Source organism: Pelmatolapia mariae, linkage group LG2, assembly GCF_036321145.2.
Source record: "Pelmatolapia mariae isolate MD_Pm_ZW linkage group LG2, Pm_UMD_F_2, whole genome shotgun sequence".
Classification (NCBI taxonomy): domain Eukaryota; kingdom Metazoa; phylum Chordata; class Actinopteri; order Cichliformes; family Cichlidae; genus Pelmatolapia; species Pelmatolapia mariae.
In genome coordinates this window covers 16,009,874-16,022,625 of record NC_086228.1, presented here as the reverse complement: position 1 = coordinate 16,022,625, position 12,752 = coordinate 16,009,874, and the positions used below count along the sequence as shown (strand labels likewise).

The window sequence follows — 12,752 nt, the reverse complement described above, 5'->3', positions numbered from 1 at the left end:
AAAGGTTATAAGTAACGTCCACTGGTAACTCCGCTGGTCTTTATGCTCTCGGTATGTCAGTCACCATGGTGGCATACAACAGAGCAGAGCGGCGGCGGCTCTATCTTCACTTTTAGCTCCATCAAAATGCAAACATAGTAGATTTTCTCAGTGAGAGGACGGGAGTCTTCCTCTGATAATGGGCGTGAGCTGGTTGCTGACGGGTTAGCCGCTTGCTATTTCCTCACTTTTTTGTTTGCTGGATCCTTACATGGAATTTCTCCCCCGTCGCTAGCAGAGCAGAATGCTGAAGAGACAAGGAATGGCTTTAATGAACGCTGGCTTGAATAAAGGGACAACACTTTTTACGCTAAGAAAATAACTCTTAAGAGGGGGAGTTTGACCGGCGCTTTTAAAGGAAGTTTCCTCCCCGGTGGGGACCGGTGTTGGCAGCCGGATTCGGCACGGGCAGCAGAAAGACAGACACCCTGAGGAGACTGCTCGGCTGTCTGGCTCCAGTCGTGGCCTGGCTCAGGGCACTCCCAGCTTACCCGCTAGCATCTGAGCACAGGCGACGAGAATAAAGCAAGACAATAGGGGGACTTGTTTTGTATATATCCTGCCCCTGGATAGAGGTAATTTTAAGGATAAGGAATTCCACATCCTCTAGACGGCTTCTTCCAAAACAATGGCGTCTTACGTGGATAACAGCTTTCGGCAGGCTGTGATGAAGAATCCGGCTGAACGGACGCAACAGGTCAGAAGGAATTATTCATTGCATGTTGTTGCTAATTGGATTTTCATGAAAATCAGTAGCCTCTGCCGTTTTTTGTCGCTTTGTTGCTACATTTTAGCATTGCAACATTTTAAAGTGTAACAGTTAAACAGTGTTTCTGAGTGCAACTGTTGCCATTCAGCTCGTCTCAGCAGCTACATCCCGCTAAGCCCTCTATCAGCAGAGATAATCAAGGCTACTTAATGTAACAGGAGCTGCGGCCATTGGTGGGACTCTAACCCGCCTGTGGCGTATAGCATCGCTCCGTGTATTGTGGTTTTACATCTCCGCATGTCGCAAACGTCGTCTCTTGCAAAACTGATTTTTTTGCATACAGCAAAATCTAAATAATAAGGGTGACAGAGATATATGTAAGGGTTTTAAAAGAGAATAACACAAAGGAGACAAAGAAAAGGGCAAGGGAGCCCAGAGGAAATCAGTTTGATCAGAAATGAATAGGATTTAGAAAATCGGTGATTGGGCGGAAAGTCAGGCTGGTGGACAGCACACTGCCCTGATGCAGATGGTGCACATGAAAAGTTTAAACAATGTTACAGTAGGGGAAGGAAGTATTTAGACTAAGAACATATGTAAAATGCATAATCCTAAAGTACCGTAATATTACAAAAGTTTGGCTTTAAAATAGTGAATAAAACATGTTTGTGCTGAATCATATACACTGTTTTAAATTGATGCATTAATGCAGGTGGAGATGCAGCATTAGTGACTAGCATTACTGCTCGGAAGCTCTATAATAATAATTTAAAAACACCAACATGGTATAGTAATAGATTTATTTTTAAAGCGAACGAAAGATGCATCCAAAATAACTTACAAATACTTAAGTGAGATGTAAGTATATTGAGGGCCAGTGCCGCCCCATACCTACTCTCCAGGCACATCCCTGTATGAAAGTCAAGGACAAGAGGCTAATCCACAGATAGCGCGTGGACTGTAAATTTGGACATTACCCCAGTTTATGGTAGACGTTGACAGACTAATGCTTCTGATGACTATCCTATAGGTTACTTTTGATACCGCTTCTATTAATGTTTTGTCATACAGTTTCTGTGGTGGGGATGGACAGACATTGGTGCTTTTCTTGTCCTGCAGTTAAAATCGGGAGGAAAAAAAATCTCCCAAACACTTCCCAGCTACTTGTGTCTAAAGCTCAGTACTGTTACTTCTTTGTCCTACCTCTGAGAAGTTTGTAGTGCAATCCATATCCTGCCTGAACATGCAAATCCTGTGGGCTGTGGTTGTGACCCTTTGAGCTGCACATGCTTGTACACACCCAGGCTGGTAAGGTTTCAGATATAGGATGTTATTTGCATTTTTGCAAAGATCAAATATAAATCCAGTTTGGCTGTGAAGCTGAAATCATTTCATTTGAGCCGTCTCCACTGCTCCGGTGCCAAAAGCTTTACACATAATGGACAATCGATAGTCCATCACTTGAACCAGAGAGCTACAGTTAGTGGCACAGCCTCTGCCCATGTCTATCTGACATTAAGGAAACAATTATGGTGTCATTGGTGTCACATTAACTGTCCTAGGCTCATGGTCTTTACAGCTTTATGCAAGTTGTAATTTGTATGGGTGACAGATGCCAACATGGTGATGGAAACTGGATAAAGAATTTTGCTTGTCTCACTAGCAGCTGTGCTCATCTAAGATTGGTTCGTTACCATTTAATGATAAGTATTTTCATTGTTATTGATCAGTATATTTTTAATTAACTGTCTTGTCTTTAAAGAAATGCTTCACATTTTTTGAGAAGTTTTAATTTAAAAATTTGTGTCAATCTATTTTTTCTTTTCTAAAAAATTTCTCAGGAAACGAAAACAAAAACATTTTTCCTATATCTGGCATTCTCTCAAGATCTATGTCTAAAGCATAACCCGCCTCAACTTGCAACCCCACCTGTAAAAATTTACATCAGCGTAGCTTTATGGCCATCTCAAAGGGCTGTTTATGAGGCAGTCCTAACCTGCCAAGAGTATGTGAGAAGATATTAAGCACTTGGAATTTCTTGGCTTGAAAAGTGTCAGATTAAAATACTTCAATAAAATATGACCTTCTGGAAGACTCTGTAAAATGATAATAAAAAAGAAATCAGTGGTATGGCTCTGGTCCTTGAGCACTTTGGAGCCACGGTATCAAATCATGCTGTGTAAGTATGCAAACATTTCATCCCAGAGGGCTTTACTGTAGGAAGTCTCTGCACTTCTGAGTGAGTGAGTGACAGGTTGGAAGGAAGAATATGCTTCCCAGATCCCATAGGTCATTGCAATGAAGAAAAATGAACAGCAAGGTTGACTAGGGCAATTTTAACAGCGACTGTGATTGAGAATGATGGTGTCATTTGGGACATTGTAACAGGATTTGAATGCATCCATGTTGTTTTACAGTTACAGAGAAGTCCAAAGGAGTAAAAGCTCCTGGAAAGCCTCTGCTTTTTCTGCAGAAACCACTATATGGAAATCTTATGACTCTGCAGCTACATTGTCATTGTTTTTCTGTACCAGCACCTTTCCCAAGTGTTCCTTTCAAATGTCTCGGGACTGTGCTGGCTCACGCAGTTTATCCTAATGGTGTTGGCAGGACCTCTCTGTCAGGATTAGCCAACAGTTAGAGGGATCTGTCTTTATCGCTCAGGACTCGCCACACAGTAGGATTTGACCTATAGCATACGGCAGGTTAAATAGCTGACCACTTGACAGGTAGTGTTCTGGCCGGCTTTGTTGCTCTCTGTCCTTTGTGCAATTTATTTATATATTTTTTTGCACTGTAAAGGGAAGGAAGAGCCCTGAATTTTTGACATTTAAGGTCAAAGACTAATCAAGAGGGAAGGAGATGGAGGACAAGGATGCAGCTTTTCTCTGAAGCACTGCTTTTTTTTCCAGCAGTCACATAAATGAAGATAATATGACATGGCTATTTGATCTGTGATATCTTTTTTTTTAAATCTGATATCTTTTATATACAAATTCAAACCTATACTACACAGAGAATTACTTCCCTTCAGTTAAAGCACTGTTTCTGAAACTCGCGTTGTTTTTCTGAGACTTGCTCCCAGTGGCACTGTGTTGTGTTGTTTCCATTAGTTCTGTTTGTTTGACGAATTTACCAATTATCAGTTCATATGTTCATAACTTTTTTTCCCAATCCAGGCATTTTGATTTAGTTCTGTTGATGACGGATTTCCTTTACACACTATAAAATGCGGGTTTGTCTGTGGTTTTACTGCTTTAGTTCATGACTGTCTGTTATTTTTTTGATCTCTGTACAAATGACAGCGAGCCAGCTTCAGGAGAGATACTGATGTGTAAATCTTTGAGGACAAAGGCATACATGCTTGGCTAATTTGCTCAATTTTAATATTCCATTCATTATCATTGTGTTATTTAATTTTTTTGCCCAGTGTCACATATTCTAACAAACACGCACACCATCACTCAGTTATTGTAAGACTTTCAAACATTTTATTCTTTAGTTTTATTCCTAAATATTTTGACTTTTAAATAAGAAGCACGAGATTTTCATTTGTTTATAAAATTATGTTATGTTTTAGTTTACATTGAACAAAATCTTCAAGAGCAAACTTCATTTAAGTGGATTCAGTGTCTCTGTTTGGCCACTTAAAATGGGTTATAAATGCAGTGAAATTAGCTGGCTTGAAGAATAAAAAGACAGCTTGCACAGACTGAAAATGAATTAATGAGTGATATCACTTCGTTTAGTTTTGCTGGAACCAAAATTTGCACATACTTGTCTTTCTGTGGTGCGCAGTTGTGGCTCTGGTTTATTTTCAGCAAGTAGATGGATGCAGGACGGACATCGCTCCTCTTGTGTAGCCAGGTGGCAAAGCTAAAGGCCACAAACAACAGTCCTCTGCTGTGGTGACCCCGTTTCACAGTCACATAGCTGGAAGGACACGCTGCCTACTTTGCATTGTTTCCACATATTCTGGATCAGCATAAGAGATCAGAGAAGACCTGCAGTGACCTTATAAGAGACACTAGGGGGAAGATGGATGAATTTGGGGGAATGTAATGGCCATTGTTTAGCCTTGCAAATTGCAGTTAGTAAGGTAAAGAACCAGTCAATCCAGTCCAAACATCTTCAATGTTTCTGATTGTAAAACAGTCCAGTCACTAGTTTAGAATGTGTTATGATCTTAAATGTGTACATTTATGATTGATTGCTTTGCGAGTACAAACAGTAGTTTTAAAAGATTTTTTTTTCTTTTTGATGCAGCAAAGCTTTTACCACTTTAATCAGTTTACCTATGGCTGATTATAAAAGCATCTGCCAGACTGCAAAATGACTAATATGGACAAACCCACCCTGGCGCTCAGCACCCTGCTTAGCGCAGTCAGGAAGAGGAAAGTCGTCAGGATGCTTTTAGAGGAGGAAGAATGTCTGAGAACCCCAAAGCTTTGTTTTTATTTTTTTGAAGTGTGGTGTTGTTTTCTAGCTACCTTTCTATTTTTGTAACGATGTCAGAATCATGGAAACATCCATTTAAATCCCAATCACTGGTTGAAAAACAAGGATGAACTTCTGTAGTGTTTTTTTCCCTTCTATTTCTTATATGCAGGAGTTGTAATGGTGCAGTCTTCCTAGGCAGCACAAGGTTTCCTAATTCTCCAAACCTCCAGTCTGTCCTGTATATTTAGGTGCTGCTTGCCTTGTCGTTTGCAGGCACTCTGCAGCAGTAACCCTGTAGAAGTAAAGTGATGTCACATGTTATTCTTGTGTTGAAAGCAGAGACTGCATACAGACTGAAGTGGTTACACACACCGCGGTCTCAGTGACGTACATTTCCCAGTTTAAATACAGGGGATGATTTCAGGAAGGACTGGGGGGGGGAACCTCCCAACATATAATGCATTCAAAGAAGACTGGCACAGTTTCTTACTCACTTATTTAAATCATACGTGCACATCTTTTTTTCTTTTTTTTTTCCCATTAGTGTTTTTTTTTTTTTCTTTTTTCTTATGATGTTGCGATGGCACTAAAGCATATCATTGTCTGCTGGAAGGTAGACTCATAAAAGCTATTGATTATACCATAAAAGACTTAAATCTCATGACTGTATAGGATGCTGCTGATGAAAAAGTTTGATCTTATAACCCCTTTTACTGCAAGAAGATGACATTTATAGATGTTATACAGTTCATCGGTCATATAAATGTCTGATGTCGTAATTGAATACAAGGCAGGCATGTTTTACATTCCTGAGGCTGTTTTACTTACTGGAATACACCAGGATGTTTGTGTAGCCCTGCGTGCCAGTTACTCCCTAAAATCTAATAATGAAAATAGCAATCCAGAGTAGTTTGTTTAAATGCACCACAAAGGTTGAAGCAAATTAAGCACACAACAGCTTTCACTATTCTATAAAGCATCATAGCTAAAGCTCTTCAGCTTTTGGGTAATAGGGGTGTATTTCTACAATAAAGTTATGCGAACATGTAAAATACTGTTAGGGATGTATAAATGAAACTTGTAAGAAATGCTTGACAGTAATTAAGGATGATGATTGTATTCCAGCTGTGATAATATGTGACGTAATTAAAATTTTTGTGTATTCTCAGCTGGTTTTCAACTTGGCTGATTTGGCGTTAGCTTTAGGTTTTGTTTTGATTTGTTTTATTTATATTTTGTCTGGATAGTTTTTCCAGCTGAGAAGAATTTGGGAGAAATGATGTACTTTGCTCAGTAGTTGTTTGGAAGTAGATCTGCAAAAATGTGAGTTGTGGCTGCATTGCATTCTGGTTCATTGAGGCTGCAGAGACATGCACATTTTATTTTGTTTTCTTTTCCTTTCTGTGCTTAAACGACGATGGTGAATTTGGAGATGAGTTAGTGTTGTTTTTTTGTTTTTTTTAAAGATTTTGAAATATGTTTTTAGGGAAAGTGGTGCATCAGTTGTTCTCATTTTCTGGTTTAGCACTAATCATATCAAATATCATTTTAGGTGCTGTTGTGGTGGAGCTTGTCAGCAGCTCGACCCAGTTTTTTCTTTGACTCACGAAAACGAGTGTGGTGAGGTAGACTTCGTCTTCAGGGGAGGCACTTGAAAACGTGTTTTATCTCACAGAAGTTGAAAGTATCCTTGATTTCCTTGAGCTAAACTGTGTTCCTTTTACAACAATGGAGTGTGAGAGAAAGTTAATGCAACACAATGGCTGAAATGTTTATCCAGACACCCCTGCTGGCTTCTGAGTTGCTTACTCTGCACTTTGTAGTTGCTAATTTCATTTTCTGCTCTTGGATGTTTTTGCATTGAGGACTCACTCCAGGTTATCACAGTGGTTGCTTTGATCAGTTGACAGGTACTTCTCTTTTTGAACTGCTTTGCAGTACTTACAGAAAAATGCATTGTCTCAAATCATTGCTATCTCACTCTTAGTGCTACTCTTAGTGTTGATTGGAAAATTCAGTGATTTGTGTGTAGTCCTGGGTTTCTCAGGTTTGCGCTATACATTTGTACTTTAGTGAAAAACATTGTTTTAGTAATTTATGTGCTACATTCCATGAGATATATTTAAAGCAAAGCAATCCAGTTATGGAGTCGAGGCTCCAAGAATTCCATTGGCCTTTATAGCGGAAGGCAGTAGACCTCATACCACTGAGTGACCACAGTCTTTACATAACTTAGCATGAGAACCACTTGACTGCGAAATTTGCGTGACTGCTATTGAATTACACTACTTACTATAGCGCCCATTAAAACCTTCTTTTCTGGGGGAGACTTGGAGGGGGAAAAGTGACGCCTACATTACAGAGAGCATGAGTTGAGAAAAATTTAGTACTCTGAAAGTTTTGCAATTCCTCAAATCTTGGCTAACACAGTTAATCTGATCTTTGCCTTATTGTAACACCGAGCACTTCTGGATGTAATCTAAAGCTCTATATTATGCAACAATTACTTTGTCTGCGATGGTTGTACTATCCTTGTTGTAAACAAGTGCCAGACTACTTTGAGTGAATGTGCTGCTTAGCTTCAGTCACACAGAGTACAGGCTCACTTTGCTGTATAATCTACTGTATAATCCTTCCTCGTGGTGAACTGCTCAGACATGACGTGGATCAGATGGAGAGCTGATTAATTTGTGTGATTAGTGAACTCTAAATCCCACTATACTGGTTCGCCACGTAGCTAATACCTTACACTATTTGTAACAATGGCACAGGGCGGTTCCGGACAGTTCTTATTGCAGCAACGGGTAAAAATCAGGGAAATGTTCTTAGTGGAGCTACATATAAACAAACCGTAATGCTGTATTTGTTTTTGAATGCTTTGATTTGGAGATTTTTGTATCAGTTGTAGTGCAACACATGCACTCAGATTTGTTTGTCTGAATGTTTTCACATTTACGAATATGCATCCTTTTACTCTAACTAGTCATGATCTATAATAGTATCACTCAGTGTGTCCGTGTACTGCCTCTAGTGATGGTTCACCTGCCTAAGCTGATGGTTTAAAATATTTATCAGTGAGACACTGCCAGCCTGCTTCACTGCACCAAAAAGTACCGTCGTAGCTGACACTGTAATTGAGAAGGTGTCTTTGATTATTATTTTTTTCTTTATTAAAGCTCCTTTTCGTTTTTATGATATGGATTCGTTATTTTGCAGATTTGAGATGGCTTAATTAACATATAAGATTTTTAAAAGGAGTGAAATATGCAGACCTCCCTACAGTAGTGACCCCTTTAAACAGGGGAACAGCCGACAGTGGTACCTTCAGTCATCAGAATCAAATGGCGCCTTTAAACCCCGCCAACCCAAGCACAAAAGTGTAAGCACAAAAGTGTAAACACACACACTGCAAATTAAGTGGAAGTGTGCTGTAATGACATGTTACAGTAGTGATAACATTGTCAGTCCTATCACGCACACAATTACTGAGTTTGTGATGCCATGTGAAGTAACATCATGTAATGAGATTCCATAATAATTCTACACCACTTAGAGCACATAAATGGGGGGGAGAAAAAGTGAAATCATCAGGGTTGGATGTTGGTCAGATTGTGGAATGACATAGAGAATGCAAAGTAATGTATAGTGATAATGGGAAGTGGCTCGGTGTGAGAGTCATACGCACAAGGCTGTGTGACTGTGTAGTGAGCCTGATGCTGTAATGTTCAGCTGTAACACTTTTTGCTGGATGTGTCTTTGATCCTCATGTGGCCTGTCATGCCTCATGCAAACTGTGGTTTATCAACAGCTGTGCTGGTGGTAGGCAGGTGATTACTTGCCATGTGAGCTAAGAGAAGCGATTCATTACACCACTAGCGTGAGCAAAAACAGCTGTCTGGGTTAATGGATGCTGTTGTCAAAAGTGAAAACTGCTGCAGCAGCAGACCTTGAGTTCTGCCAGCAGGAAGGAGAACTGGACGACCTAAAAACGAAACATTTTCCCCCATTTTTAAATCGGCGATTAGTTATACTGTTGTTCCACTTCCTGTGTGCAGTGGAGGAAACTGGTGTACGATATATGTCTTGTTGCAACCTTATCTTTGTAATTGGTCCCTGAGGGTTTGACTAACCTGTGGTTGGTCACGTTTCCAACTCTGCAGCTCTCCGTCCTTCCATTAACCATCAGGGAAAATGTCTGTTTATTACCAAGGCCTCAACGTAATCTGATTCTCACTGGAATGTTTGACAGTTTCTTGCTGCTTCCTGCTTTTGGAAAGAAGGGGCATAATTATCTTTGGCTTGCTTGATCTGAACCTTCAATTACATCCTCTTTCTAACGGCTCCGAGTGAAGATTGCTTGGGTGCCAGTCTGAGATTATCAGTATGCTCTCTCCTTGTCTTCAACTAGAGAACTTGTGAGTGTGCTTTGAATTTTTAGGCTCTTTCCTTTGGGAGAAGTTTGTGTAAACACATTTACTGCTGTGATGCAACATTTCTCTTGCAGCGCTGTTGACATTGATTTCACTCTGACATTGTGGCACCATTTTTTTCCCCCCCTCCTCACTCTTACAGCAATACCCTCTCTTTAAATGTTGTGACGTCAGTTATAGCTGAGCATTACTTATTCAGTCTTCAGCTCATCAGCGTCTCAGACTGTGACCAGGCTAATTGACACTTGACTTGGTTCACCTCAAACGGCAATCCACTGCCAGGCGTTTTCCCATATGGCCCTATAGTTCCCTCACACTTAAGCCACTCCTGTTGAGGGCGAACACTTTTCATTAATCATCCTTGCCACGATTAGTATGCAGATCTCCTTAGGTGTTGTGTTGCCTTAATGTAACAAAGGCCAAGTATCAAAAATAGGCTTACATAACACCACACTAGCAGTTCTTTTGAGAGGCTAATGTGTGTGCAATCTTCTTAAAGTGGTATTTGCTTATTTGTGATTGAGTAATCTTGTTACCTCCAATGAGAAAGCAAACAAGGACTGTAAAGGGCCGTACATAACTCTCTAAGAAAGGGAATATTGTTGAGAAAAGGGGCGTTAGTCTGAACTGTACAGCACAACACAATGAGCACAAGCCGGTGACAGAAACATGATTCTGTCATTATGACATGCTAGTCACAATGACAGAATCATGATGCTCCTGCAAGTTTATTCATTGTAAAAACCTCAGACGAGTACATTTTCACTGGTGCTTCATTTCATCCATACTGTTAATGTGATTCTGTGTCAAGAGTGAAAACTCAAGATAATGAGAAGTGATTCAACCCTAGCATGGGGAGTAGTGGTTGGTGATAATGTATTTTACCCACTTGGTTAAAAAATGCACATATTTGGGGTGGGAAATAATTCAGACATAGCTAATGTATTGTGGCTTGGCTACAGGGTTTTTATTGCACAGAATAACTTTTGATGTCCCTTTAAGGTTTTATGAGTTGTATAAGCAAGCTAGGCTAAACTCTAGGCAAGGACTGACAGATTTACTGAGTCTGCCGTTAGTGGAAATTCAGTTTTACCATCCTTCACCAGGCTATACTGGCCTCTCCAGTATGGTATTTTTGAAATCTCAGTTTTACCACCACATGGAGATTGTTTATGTCTTTTGCATTGCTAGCAGCCCCTCCTTCAGCGTCTTTAGAAGGTAGCTGCTTAGTAGGTGGTGTCCTGAACCTTGTTCACATTACCGCAATTCATTCTTATCCCTCTACAGGAAAAACATTTGTTTCTTATTATTTTATGCAGTAGGCCCAGTACGTGTCATTAACCCAATATAAAGACTTCTCTACAGGGTATTTCTGCAAGTTTTTGCGAGTGCTATGGATCGAAGCCTCCATTTACCAATGAGATGCACAATATGTCAGATGTTTATAAGACAACTACTTGGTGAAAAGCACCCTTCAGTTAACCCTAAAGCGATCATTATGTTAGGTCTCTGTGAGGAAACATTTGATTGGTGAGGTGACATGATGTGACTCTTATCAACTGGAGGTGACTGGTTAGCATGTTTAAATGGAATGTTTTTCGTTAATATTTTTTGCTTTTTAGTAGATCGCGGCCTTGTTTATTTTCATTTACCATCTGTTTAAAGGTGATTTGTGCACTTGTTTAGATTGAATAATTTTTTTTGTCAAATTCACCCACTTTTATATTATGGCCATTGTCAGTTGTTGTCAGTCCCATAGATAAGAACAGCAGGCACCTTCCTGTAACAGCATGTAGTGCAAAAGGTGTGTTATCCTCCATTCTAATTGGGGAAATAGCTGCATAGGTGATCTAGAGACTCTTCAGTGACTGTGTGAATAAAGTGCATGTGAAATCCTTGGAACTTCCTAACTTGTGGTTCATGTGTGACAGGGTTTGTGTGTGTTAACTGTAACCGTGATGTAAAAGTAAACACGGAAATCCAAAAGCAAACAGCAGGTTAAAATGAAACTAAAGATGATGAGCCTCAAACACAAGTTTCATCCGGCTGAAGATTGTTTCAATAATGTTGTAATTTGCGTCTTCTAGTCACTCCCAGTCTAAAGATCGATCTTAAATTGAGCAATTATGAGATACTTTAGAAGAGCTTTTTAAATGCCACGATACCCTATAAATACTTTTTATAGTTATTTTCCAATAGCCCTACCAGTGTCTAAGTGAAAATGAGTGTGTTTAAAGAGGCAAAAGTTGCAGTGATTCCTCATCTTATTTTAATTGATATCAGTGTGTTATTACTTGATGGTTAAAATCTTAATGGTGCTTAATTTTTTAAAAATGTGTTAATTGTACCTTTGGACTAAAGAGCTTGCTAGCCAGTTAAATACTACTTGTGCACAATGATGGGAAAACCCTTCAGCAGTTTTTGTTGTCTTTAGTTTCTATTTACATTGTAAGCTAATAGTTTCCTCACTGAGTCATTAATGGAATATTACAAAGTCTCATATGACTGTTAAGAAAATGGCATTTGTTCAGTTAGCCAATTTGACTAACTGTTATAAAAAATGTCACTTCAAAAGATGCTCTTATGTTGTACAATGTTCATTTAAAATGTGCCACGTTCCTGTGGTTTCTTTTACTACTGGTTGTATTGATGTAGAATGTCTGCAACTGTGTTTATACTTGACTAAATGAAAACTGTATGTAATTACATGTTGCATGCTCTGCTATAGGCTTCTGTGCTTTGAATCCACTAGATCCACAAGTATAGTGTAGACCCAACACAATGACTCCCTGTTGCAAGCAGCTTGTGCTTGTCAAAAGCGTTTAAAATCACACCAGTCATATTGTCGCTACATTGGAAATAGCCACTCTAGTTAAACTGTACCAACTGCAGTTGTGCACATGCCAGGTAGACTGAAAAAAGGGCTTGTGTTATAGACCATGAGTTGCAATAAACTCATGGTTTAAGTTAATTTACACAAATAAGAATGTGTGAGCCAATAAAATAAATAAATATCTTCATTTTTTAAGTGCTACAAACGTGTATATAAGATTTACTTTAGTGCCGTTATAGGTAGATTGAAGCTGTCTTATAAATCCTAATATTGGAAAAAAAGAACATCTATAGCCACTTGG

At 39.4% G+C, this 12,752-nt stretch overlaps 1 protein-coding gene across 8 annotated transcripts in view; it reads left to right on the top strand.

Annotated features, from left to right (window-relative positions):
• Nucleotides 1-55: 55 nt before the first annotated feature.
• rapgef2b (Rap guanine nucleotide exchange factor 2b) overlaps nt 56-12,752 on the top strand; it is a 109,840-nt gene continuing 97,143 nt past the window's right edge. For all 8 annotated transcript variants that reach the window (XM_063493916.1, XM_063493885.1, XM_063493877.1 and 5 more), the window contains exon 1: nt 56-736. In XM_063493916.1, the coding sequence (XP_063349986.1) occupies nt 668-736 (69 nt within the window). In that variant the 5' untranslated portion in view covers nt 56-667. The remainder of the gene's footprint in view (nt 737-12,752) is intronic.